General features: G+C 42.1%; 1 protein-coding gene across 10 annotated transcripts in view; it reads left to right on the forward strand.

Annotated features, from left to right (window-relative positions):
* The first annotated feature begins 2,274 nt into the window (after window positions 1–2,274).
* The window catches only part of ENAH (ENAH actin regulator), a 153,740-nt gene continuing 143,616 nt past the window's right edge, over window positions 2,275–12,398 (forward strand). For all 10 annotated transcript variants that reach the window (XM_082615463.1, XM_082615466.1, XM_082615465.1 and 7 more), the window contains exon 1: window positions 2,275–2,376. In XM_082615463.1, the coding sequence (XP_082471589.1) occupies window positions 2,372–2,376 (5 nt within the window). In that variant the 5' untranslated portion in view covers window positions 2,275–2,371. The remainder of the gene's footprint in view (window positions 2,377–12,398) is intronic.

Below are 12,398 nucleotides of genomic sequence, written 5' to 3' on the forward strand. Positions count from 1 at the left end.
ACAGCAAATATTCTTTGGTTAATTTGGAGAATATTTGAGGTGCATGTGTTTTAATTACATAAATGACAGTGAGTATTTATGATAAGGCAATGAACCTCATAGTTAGTAGCTATGGTTTTTAATTGTGCCTATTGCACAAACTCATCTGGTTCTTGGGTTCTCTATTTCCCTGTCTCTACTTGTAATATGGCAACAAGGGCATTTGACTGGCAAGGCTGTTTTCTCTCCAGTGCTTGGAGATCCTTCAATAAAATGCTCTTCTGTGATGGTAAGCTGTAATTAGACATGTGGGTGGACATTAGTGTTCAAGTACACCATGTTTAAGCAGAGGCACCATACCTTTTGACTACTTGAGGCCACTCTGGTCCTGTGCCATAGGTCCAGATCACTGAGTATATAAGGCTGTTGGTTTGAGGCTGCAGGTTCCAAAAAGAAAATAACTTGGTATTGAGTCTGAAATGGGGAAGCTTTTTATAGTTAAAACTGGGCCACACAGTTCTATTATAGACAAGTCAGACATTCACCAAGTATGACTATAACTTGTTCACTTTTCTTTTGGAAGTGTAAATGATCTCAACTATCAAAACTGTAATTTGAATTGTGCCTCCATCTTAAAATAAAACACCAAAACTTTTGAATAGGTTCCTGGAGTCATGGCAGGTCTTCCATTTTGGATTAGATCCATCCTAGTCATCTTAAAAAATACACACTCCTCCTCGGGACTACAAGAGGCCTGCAATTTGTCCAGTTTAAGTTTTCATTTGATTTTTGGATTTGCTTTTCGATACCTAAAAACTCCCACAACTATAAATCCTGGCTTCCTGGATGGACTCCCCCCGCCCCCCCCATGCCATTGACTTTAAATGTTTTCTTCGCCAGCATTTTACGTTTACCTTTTCAAGGTGATTTCAAGACCAAACGAATGACGAAAAATTTAAAACTATCATTATTTGACATCACTCCCAGGCCCCCCCGCCCCTCTCTCCCCGCCTCCCGCGGCCGGAATTCCCTTTTTGCTAATGACGATAGAAAGCGGTTTCACGGGCTGCGTTTCTCTTCTTCCATTCCCGCTGCTGCACACGATGCCGCGCGCGTCTCCCGGCGACTGCGTTTCCCCGCGAGTTGGCTGCGTTCTTTAGGGGATGAAGTCATCCCTATACTTGGTGTGTGCATATCAGCTCGTTAAATCGGTACAACACACTGGGATTCCTCGGGAAGAAAAGGAGCGAAGCGAACAATGATGACCATATTTTACATTTATACGCCACCCCCTCCCCCCACCCCGGAGGACTCGCGGGGAGCGGCGCGCGGCGGGGGCGGGCCGTGGGGCTGGCCGGGATGCCCATCGACTGGCAGGTCCCGGTCCTGAGATAGCAACAGGACGAGCTGAAGACAAGCCCCGCACGAGGGCACCCGGACGGGCAGATCCGGAGTCCCCCGGCCCGGCGCCCAGTCACGCATCCTGGTTGCCGCCTCCTGGCTTCCCAAGCCGGTGGCCGCAGGTCCCGCGCCGGGAGGTCCCGGCGCCCCAGTCTCCGCACTCCGGCGCGGGGGAGGCCCGGGAGCTCCCCCAGTCTCAGGGGAGCGGTAGGCGACCGGGGGGGGACGACGGCCAAGGACAACCCCGGGGGAGGAACCCTAGCCGGCTGCGGGCGGGGGGTGAGCAGCCCCGATCCCAGGGGGCTGGGGAGGCAGGGTGGGAAAGCAACAAAGAGCCTTTGCTAACCCGTAGTCGCCGAGCCCGCTCCCGCCCCTCCCCGCTCTCCGCAGTCCCGCGGGGGGTCCGGCCGGCGGCAGGGGAGCGCCCGGCCCCCCGCCTCCCCTCCCCCCTCACCGCCCCCTCGCCCCCGGGGGAAGGGGGGAGGAGGGCGGCGCCTGCGTGTTCCTCCGCCGCGCGCCCCGCCTCCTCCCGGGCTTCTCGAGGCGATCCCGACTCTCCTCCCGCGGCTGCCGCAGCTGCCGGTTGCACACGGCCTCGGCGGCGGGCGCGGCGAGCGCGGGCCTGTGGAGCTGCGGCCGGGCGCGCGGCCCCGGCGGGCACCCCTCCGAGGGCGGCCGAGGAAGCTCCCGGGGGAGGAGGAGGAGGAGGAGGAGGAGGAGGTGGGGGGCTGTGGCGGCCGCGGGACCCGCTTGGCGCCTCGGCCTCTCCGCCCCCTCCCCAGCTTTTCTTTCGCCCTCTTCTCTCCCACTCCGGGCCGGCGCCTCGGCTTTGTGCGAGGAGATGGTGTAGCCCCGCGGCCGCCCGAAGGAGAAGCTGGACACTTGTCTCCCGGCCCCGAGCTGCGTTCCCGCCCCTGGAGGAGAGACCCCCCTCGGCTCGGCGCCTCCCGCGTCTCCCGGCTGCTGGGGAAGCCTCGGCGCGGCCGACACCATGAGGTGAGGGGCGCGCGGGGCGGGGGCCGGCGGGCCATTGTGCCGCGGGAGCCGCGACCCCGCTCTCCCCGGACCCCGCCTTCCCTCTCCCGGCCCGGCGAGTCTCCCCGGTCTCTGGTCTCTTTCTCCCCCCTCCCCCTTTGTCCCTTCTCATTTCTCTTTCTTTCTTGTAATCCTCCCCAACCCTCTTATGGGGGGGGGGTCCTCTTTTCGACGTTGTCCTGTTTTTCCTCAAATGCTCCTCTTTCGCCCAGGATTTCCCTTCCTAAATTTAATTTGCTCCTGGCTCCCTCCCCCCACCAGCCTTGCAAGCCAAACCTGGGAGATGGGGAGGGGTTCGAGAATCGAAGCGTGCATGTTGCTGGGAAACAGGTATTTTTCCGTCTGTATGTAAAAATTCCGTGCACTTTTATAACAAAACTCTCGTGTTTAATTAAAAAAGGGAGAAAAGTTTGAAAGATCTGAAATTCCTGCGGGGAATAAAGTGCTCTGGTAGCGATAGGTGAAAGCTCTGAAAGGTGAAATTTCACGATGGTGGGGGAAGGGAAAGAATTTATTAGGTTTATATTTGGGGAGACACAGTGAAAGACTGGGATAAGTAAGTTGTTTGGGGTGTGTAAACGGGGGCGGGAGAGGGATTTGTTTGGAAAACCGTTTTCTCTCCTTCCTCTGTAGCAGCCTGTGTTGCATTGCAGCAGCTGCTTTTTCCTTTTACTCTGTAATCAGTAAAACAGAAGCTAAATTATTTTTTCAGCCCCAAAGAATTGAAGGTACGGTCGTAAAATATTTTAATTGATACGATGAAACATATGGTGTGATATTTTTCGGTTTTGTTTCTCCAATTGTGTAAGAGAATAAACCATGATGTGGTGTGTCATTCATTGGAGATTTTTTTCAGTCTTTTCTAAGCCTGTTTTGTGTCCCTAACCTTCTCTTTTCGGATTGGTGCAAGACTTCGTGAGAAATGGGACTTGGTAGACTGAAGGCTGATCCATTCTGCGTTATCATCCTTACGGCCTTCCTTTTAGGTTAAACAGTTGTGGATAAAGTAAATTACTCCATTTCTGTCTTCTGGAAGAGATAGTCTTACAGTTCACTTGGATTTGAATCTCCTTTGTGTTAAAAGATTAATGGCTAACCGTTGCCAAGACCTTTATAATGTAATACAATGAGATTTGAATGATATAATCTACACATTCCTGCGCTTTGGCAAGAAAATGTCATGTCATTGGAATTCTTTCTCAATTTAAGTAGTTTTCATTTTAAACTTTTTTTTTCTGTCAAGGTTGAACACTACCACTTTGCTTATATGTATATGTTTTTTGTGGTATAAGCTGTGTTGAGTTTTCACTTCAGCTTACTGTGAATTTGAATTGTTTTTCTTTAATTCCAAGTTATAGACCTTTATTTGAAGGCTTTAAAAATTGTTTTTAATGCTGTGTTTCTAAGTGACCCTTTTCCTTAGTGATTTCACATGCAAGTTATTTTCAAATATAATGGATCAGTTCAAAATGTAATTATGGCATACAAACCAAAAAACATAATGTTCATAAAATGTGACTTGAAAAATGCGAGTCATGCATTTGAACGTGGTTTTTTTAATCAAGTTACTGATGTCCTTGAAGACTCAGGAACTATAATAAAAACATCCGTAATGTTAACATCGTGTAATACAACATATTGTTGATTTGTGCTTTAAAGATTTAATGCTTATAGGGGTCCTGCAGACAAGAATTTATCAAATTTTTCCAAACTTTGGGTAAAATTTTCTCAACATTGAGAAATGTAAAACAATGAAAGTGGGATATTTTAAAATAAAATGATCGTAAAATTGTCATACTCAGAGATTGTGAACCAAAAAAAAAAAGTTAGAGTATTCAGTGAAGTTTGATCACTATCATGTATAGTTGTGAGTCTGTCAACAGTAAATTATGTCTTCACTTAAAAGTTCCTTTTCTTATAAAAAGTAACTTGTAATTTTTAAGCTGTTTTCCTGCTCTATTATTAAATGTAGAGAGGAACGAATCACACTGATTCTTTCCAGTAGCATAAATATAGAACATGGTACACAGGTCAGAAAAGTTTGTTCAGGTAGTCTACAGTAATTCTTTGTAGACTAATTGTGAATAATTTAAGAGCAGAAAAGAGGATCAGCTTTTCACTTTGGAGGGCATTGGATTATTTGGTAGGTGGTTTGTACAACTCATATATACACATTTCCTTCGATACCTGTAAAAGCAGGATGGTGTGGTATGAAAGTAAAAGGTTCTTGTGCTGGCTGCAAAAAACTCTGGGATATTTTCGTGCTTAAGAAAGGGCTCTTCAGGTTATATTCGTATTTGACTTAGTCCAAATGATGCTTTCAAGTATGGTAGGACATAAATGTTACGCTATTAAGTCGAGTCTCTCTTATTTATATTAAGGAGTAGTTCTGATGTTTTAAAGGCCATCCGGAAATAGGAGTGCATGAGTAGGAATTTCCATTTAAGTTGGTCAGAATTCTGAAGAGAGGATATGCTAAATATGTTGGCGGTTTAGGCATTTGTGATAAGATCTTTCAAATGACTGTAATTTCAGGAATAGCACGCTCCTTGTGGTATTCCTATAAGAAGGAAACAGAATAATACTGTACATTTCTGAAACAATCTTAACGGCATTCTGTACTTGTAAAAAGCTGTATATAGAATTACTTGTTAATGTTTTGCTTACAGATAAGAATTTAAGAAATGAGAAAGTGTGGTTCTTACATAAGACAGTGAAAGGGTTGAGACCCCAAAAACTGGTACTTTTGTTAGTGTAACACCCAACTTTTTGGTTCTGTTCTTATTGTTAATTTATGTAATGTTTCAAAAGTATAAGATTTATGATTGAGGTAGGTGTATATATGTAATATTAATATAGTGTATGCCTTTTAAATGATTACATTTTTACTTAGTTGGTTAGTTACTCAAGATCTTATTTTGGTAGAAAGAGGAGCTTGTCTGATCTAAAATAGTTGCATGTAGCCTAGTGGCTAAGAAGAGCTCAGAAGATTTTGGATTGACATTCTTAGGTCCATATTAAATAGTCCAGGCTTCCACTCACTATTCTGTGACTTTCTCATGGAAAAAGGTGTTGTGGAGTTGTGAGGATTCATCCAAGCCACTTATTAGCTGGATGACCTTGAGCTGATCACATTATTTCACTCATCTGTATTTTAAAATATGTAAAAATAGGGATAATTCTTTACTGGGTATTAAGGATCAAATGATAATGGAAGAGAGTGTGTATTGTGTACTTGTAAGCATTATACAATTATATTACTTCTCTTGTTTTAGGGCTTAGTTCTGTTTTAGACTAGTTATATAAATCTTTTGGGTAGTTAGCTTCACTTCATCCAGTCCAAGTGTGGCAAGAAGGTTTTTTTTTTTTAAATAAATTTATTTATTTACTTATTTTTGGCTGCGTTGGGTCTTTGTTACCACGCTGGCTTTCTCTAGCTGCGGTGCGGTGCGTGTGCTTCTCATTGCAGTGGCTTCTCTTGCTGTGGAGCATGGACTTCAGGCGCGCAAGCTCAGTAGTTGTGGCTCGCGGGCTCTAGAGTGCAGGCTCAGTAGTCGAGGTGTACGGGCTTAGTTGCTCCGTGGCATGTGGGATCTTTCCGGACCAGGGCTTGAACCTGTGTCCCCTGCGTTGGCAGGCGGATTCTTAACTGCTGTGCCAGCAAGAAAGTCCCACAAGCAGGTTATGTTTTGCTTATCTACTCCCAATTGGTAGTGGCTGCCATGTTGATAAGGACATAGCTGCATTTCTGGGTTTGGTGAGAAAGTGCCATGATTAGTAATGTTTAATTGGGATGAGGGTCCCAGAGAGTGGCAATAGAGTGTTTCCTGGAATGCTCATTATTTAACCATCTGTGATCTAGTCCACCCTTCTTATTTTATAGGTGAGGAAACCGATCTTTAAGTTTCCTTCCTGTGTGTATATTTAGTCTTTGAAGTAGTTATTGTGATTTTGTTACCTTCATTTAAATTTAATATACATTTTAGAGTGTGGCACAATCAAAGCTCAGAAGATCCAGGGTTTATATGCTGACTTGTTAATGGAGAAAACAGATAAAAATGGAGATAATTCTATTATTTCAAGGATTGTTGTGTCAGATGTCAAGTGAGATACCCATGAAAGGATATAAATAGTCTCTGTGCCCACGGATCTTCCTTTATGCTTGTAGCTTTTGGATGTGTGACTTTCTCAAAAACGTTAATTTTAGGGGCAGGAGCCAAATTTGCATTTTTTGGAATGTTAGTGCATTGTATTTAGGCATTGTTTTGCCTTGTAGGTATTAAGTGAACACTTCTTGAATAAGAATGTGGATTAATGAAGAAAATTTACCGGTTTTTACAGTAGTCAAGGTTTTGGATACCTTTTTAGCCCAGTTGGAATAAGCAAGATAAGTGGCAGGCCCATTTGGCTGGTATAGAAGAAATTACATACTGGACTGACAGTTTTGGTTACTTATCCTACACACAGCTTAACTCTGGGGTGACTGTATAACTTGTAAAACACCCAGTCTTTATCATAAGTGTAAGAAGGATTTGGAAAAATGTGATTTCAATTTTTATGCAGTTGTTGGGGAGGAAAAGGATACTTAGTCTCTTCCTGTGCCACTCTCCCCCTTCTTTGAAACTGACAGATGGAACTGAGTGGAAGTAAAAGTTAAAAGGGAGAATCTGAGCTGAGGCTGTACCTCAGTGAATGATTCCCCTAATAAGGGCTCATGAAGTTTTCTAGAATAGAAATCAGGAAGGGAATTCCTTGTCAGACTTTCTGGGAAGTAGTCCTTGATTTATCTGCCTCCCAGCTCTCCCTTTGTGTTACTATGTACTTTGCATGTTTTTTGGCCATTGCATTTATTACATTGTTTTATAATGAGCTGGGTCTATCTGTCCCTCTTCATTGTAGGCTCCTTGAGGGTAGGACAGCGTTTTTATATTCACGGTACCAGCAAACTAGTAGGCAAATAGTGGGTGCTCACGTAAATGCTTAACTTTGAGGTGTCCTTTTCCAGGATCTATGTACTAACAATAACCACCACCATTTTTGGAGCAGCTGTAGTGTTCTAGAAGCTTGCTGGGTATTATAGGGTGTAAAATAGTATTTGGCATATAGTAAATGTTAATGAAGTTATTTAATGGAAAGAAACAAACAAAAACAAGCATCCTGACCACAGGAATAGTGTTCAGAAACAAATAGAGTATGTTTCTCACTCAAACACAAAGCTCAGAAGTGGCCAAAAAAGAGTCAAACTCAGGTTTGTCTAACTCCAAAGCCCTTTTGGAGGATACCGGGTTTCCTTGACTTTCTCATTAAATTCTCCATTAACAGAATGGCCATCATTCTGTTTTTTAGTCTCTTTGATCATGGGACTTGCAGATATTTTTGAGCAACAAGCTTATGCATGTCTATTGGTTTACCTTATTTCTGCTCTACTTAATGACTGCTTTGTTTTGATTCTTAGTGCTTAAAATACCAATAATTGGATAGTTTGCGATATTTATGAAGGAGGATGTATTAGCTTAGGGTGCTGTAAGAAAATCCCACAGGAATTTATTTTCTTAAAGTTCTGGAGGCTGGAAATCTTGAGATCAGGGTGCCATTATGACCACGTTCTGGTAAGGCTCTCTTTACTGGCTTGCAGACTGCCATCTCCTTGGGCACCTTCTACTATGTCCTCACATGGCAGAGAGCGAGAGCGAGAGCGAGAGAGCGAGAGAGCGAGAGAGCGAGAGAGAGAGAGAGAGAGAGAGAGAGAGAGAGAGAGCTCTTCTTATAAGGTCACTGATCCTATTGGATTTGGGCCCCACCCTTATGAACTCATTTAACCTTAATTACCTTCTAAAAGCCCTGTGTCCGAATATTGTCACATTGGGGGTTAGGGCTTCAACATACGGATTTTTGGGGGGGAAATAATTCAGCCCACAGTAGAAGATACCCAGATTTTTTTTGTCAGTGGATATAACTGATGGAAGAAATGAATCTGTATAATGCTTAGATGATTTATAGATTGGTTTTATTAAGTAAGTCTACATGAAGAAATCATTTACTAACGGAATGATTTACACAAGAGACCTCTTATATTTTCTAGAAATTTCTGTACGCTGGAAGCTTCTGTTTTATAATGATTCTAATAAACTTAGTTAACATGTACTTTTCCAAAGAATCCTTTTGGTGTAAAGCAGTCAGTGTACGTATATTTCAGTGCAGAGGTTGCATGGAAGAGGGTAAAGAGGACAGGCTTTGAAGTCAACCTGAGTTCAAATTCTATTTTGACGTTTATGAACTAAGTGATTTTTGAGCAGGTTACAAACAGTTTTTGAGATATGAATTCCTTCTGTAAAATGGAGATGCTTTTTGCATTACAGAGTTGTTAGGAAAATTAAGTCAGAAATTATATAAAACCCTGGCATAGCATTTGGCATGTAAAATGGGTTTGAGAAGAGTAAATCCCCTACTTCTATGAAAGTCTGACATCTCTTAAGTTTATGTTAAGAATGTGAAAAACGATGTAAAATGGTGCAGCTGCTTTAGAATCAGTGTGGTAGTTCCTCAAATGCTAAACATAGAGTTACTAGATGACCCAGCATTTCCACTTGTCGGTATACACCCAAGAGAAATAAAAACATATATTCGTGCAAACTGTACACAAATGTTCATGGCAGCATTACTCATAATAGCCAAAAGGAACATGGATGGAAACGTGCTAAGTGAACGAAGTCAGACAGAAAAAGCCACTTATTTTATGATTCCATTGATACGATATGTCCATAATGGGCATATCTATAGAGACAGGAAGTAGATTAATAGTTGCTACGGTCTTGGGATAGTGAAGGAGGAGTGGGAAGTGAGTGTGTGCAAAAGGGTTCCCTGACCCCATTCTACTCTGTGTGTGTGTGTGTGTGTGTCAGGGGCGGGGGGAGGTTGGGGGCTTCCCGAAACCAACAGGCAATTCCCAGATGCCATCAGGGTGTCTGAGAATTCATCTCAACTCTGACACTGTCTGCCTGGAGATAGAATGAGATTCCAAGGGTAAAGGGCTCAGTCCCACAAGACCCACCCTCCACTTCAGAGGTGAGTTGCAAGTCCAGGTTGTCACCTGTATTTCTGACCAACTGGCTGTGAATCAGAGGGTCCCCACAGCTCCCTCCTCAGGTGTGGTTAATTGGCTAGAACAGCTCACAGAACTCAGGAAAACTTGTTTACTCACTAGATTACTGATTTATTATGAAAAGATTATATTAAAGAGTAGGAGCCAGATGAAGAGCTGCTAGACAGGGTGAGTTCCTGAACAAGGGAGCTTCTGTCCTCGTGGAGCTTGGGGCCAGCACAGTGGCACGTGGAAGTGTTCTGGTTCCCCAGTGTGGAAGCTTTCAAAAAAGAGAGCCTAAAAGGCTGTTCTTTTGTTTTTTGTGGAGGCTTCTTTACATAGTCATGATTGACTGAATCATTGGCCAGTGGTGATTGATTCACCTTCCAGCCCTGATTCACCTTCCAGCCCCTCTCTTCATCCCTGGGGACGGGGTGGGGTAGGGGCTGGGACTGAAAGTTCCAATCCTCTAATCACTTGGTTGATTCTCCTGGCACTAGCTCCCATCCTTAGGTGCTTCTGAAAATTACCTCATTCACATAACCAAAAGACACCTTTATCACTCTCTACACATAGGAAATTCCAAGGGTTTTGGGAGCTGTGAACCTGGAACTGTGGAGGAAGACCAAATATATATATATCTGAATGACCAAACATATATCTTACAAATCACAGTGTGTATGGGGTTTCTTTCTGGGGCGATGGGAAATGTTCTAGAATTAAACAGTGATGATAGTTGCACAACCTTGTAAATACACTAAAAGTCACTGAATTGTATACTTTAAAATGGTGAATTTTATGGTATGTGAATTATGTCTCAACCTCCACTCCCCATCCTTGGATTATTATTTTCACTTATGCACTAGAGTAAATAATACTGGAAGATGGTCTTGTTTGCTTTACATTGTTTCTGACATTTTTGTTATTTTGGACTAATATTTTAAATTGACATCTTCATGTTTTCTAAAGAAGAGATATTGAAGGTAGAACCGTTGGGCTTTTCTCTTTAGGGAACCAGGCAGGTAGGAGTGGTGAAGTGGAAACATTAATTAGTGGTGCCTTTGAGAGGCCTAAACAAACTTTGGAGTCATATATTTGTGCTCAGGTAGCAGCCATCTCTCTGGTAGCCCTGTTATAAGCAAGAATGACTAAGGTCACTGATTATATCAGTGAAGCAAATCCATCAGAATCTTCAGAAAACTGTTCAAACCAGGTAGTGTTTTTTTTGGGGGGGGGTCTGTTTACAGTAATCTCAAATACCAAAGAAAGTTTTTGTCTTTGGGAAATGAAGCAACCTTGATGACATTTTTTTGCCCTTCTAGAACATCTGGTTTTGGCAACCAGTACATCTGATGATAATGAAGTCAAAATGACTAACTGTGCTTCAGAGGTCCTCAATCTATCCTTTTTGGTATCTGTTATTGTATGTGTCAACTTGGTAGGGAAGAAGATTCATAAAGAACCTCAGAACATAAAGTGAAATAAAATGAATAGCTCTTTAGGTCAAATCTCAAGGGAGTCCAAATTGTTTGTCTAACAGTGCAGTGAAGGGATCTTTCTGTGCAGGTTTTGTAATGATAAAATTGGTTATATTTGAGTGTCTGCTTTGCTCTGAGATGTCCCTTCCTCTCCTCTCCCAAATTCTTGTCTCACATTCGACTAGTATCACAAGCAAATTGTTCATTTTTTAACAATTTAAGATTTACGAATCATAAGTTTTCATTTCAGTTATTTTGATCTCTTTTTAGTCTCTTTAATCTTTTATTTGCAGTATTTTAAGAAAATGAACCAGTTTACTATTATCCAAATAAATGTCTGGTCAGTGTTGTTTTATAGAATTACTTTTTTTCTTTCACTATAAAGCAGTACAGGTTTTGCATAGATTTTAGAAGGTATGGAAAGTATAAAGATTTTAATAACTTAAGTCCAAAGCATCTAGAATTTTGATATTTTGATGTATAGCTTTCTAGACTTTTCTGTAATGCACATAGGCAGCCATAAATGTGCTTGTGTGTGTATGAGTATGTTTTAAGTAAGTGAGATCATACTATTTAGAAGTGAAATTATGTTATGTATTTTGTAACTGGCCCCTTTCCACATCTTGTCACTAAATAGAAATCTAAATAATTTTAAGTGACTGCACAGTGTTCTCACTGTGCTTGGAGTGACCTTAATCTCTTAGGGGTAGACTTTTAGATTTTTTTTCATTATTTTTGTTATTATAAAAAACACTGCCATGAACATCTTTGGGTATATATCTTTGTACACCTGTGTATCATATTTTATATCTGCACAGATACTTATATTTTAGCATACATTCCTGGAATTAAAATTGAGGACTAGTATTTATTTTTCCCCTTTCTTTTACTTTTTTCTGTCAGCAGGTCCCATCACGTCACCCTCCCTTTGCTTCTCTCCATCTCACTGACACTGCTCAAATCCAGGCCACTGTTAACGCTCACTGGAACAATCAGTGTCTCCTCACTTGCATTCTTGTCCCCCATTCTCTATACATCAGTTAAACTGATCTTAAAGTGGAAATCCGATATTGTTCTTCGCTTGCTAAAGCCTTCAATGCCATCTTAGTGCTCTTAGGATAAAACCCAAATTAATAATAAAAGCAAAATTATTAGTAGGTCCTGCCTGATCTGACTGTATTCTAGTTCCCAGCATAGGCCTCTGAGTATGCAATAAGTATTTGAGTGAATAATAAATGAAATTACCAGACCAGAGGGAATTTTATCAGTTTTTGACACACATTACCAAATTAACAACATGGATGAGAGTCCAGTTTCACCACATTGTGATCAACTCAAGCCATTATTGGCCTTTTTAATCTTTGCCAATCTGATGGCAAAAGGTGTTATCTCATTGTTTTAATTTGTATTTCTTTGATACTAGA

The sequence above is a fragment of the Mesoplodon mirus genome (assembly GCF_964341445.2).
Source record: "Mesoplodon mirus genome assembly, chromosome: 3".
In the NCBI taxonomy this organism is placed as follows: Eukaryota; Metazoa; Chordata; class Mammalia; order Artiodactyla; family Ziphiidae; genus Mesoplodon; species Mesoplodon mirus.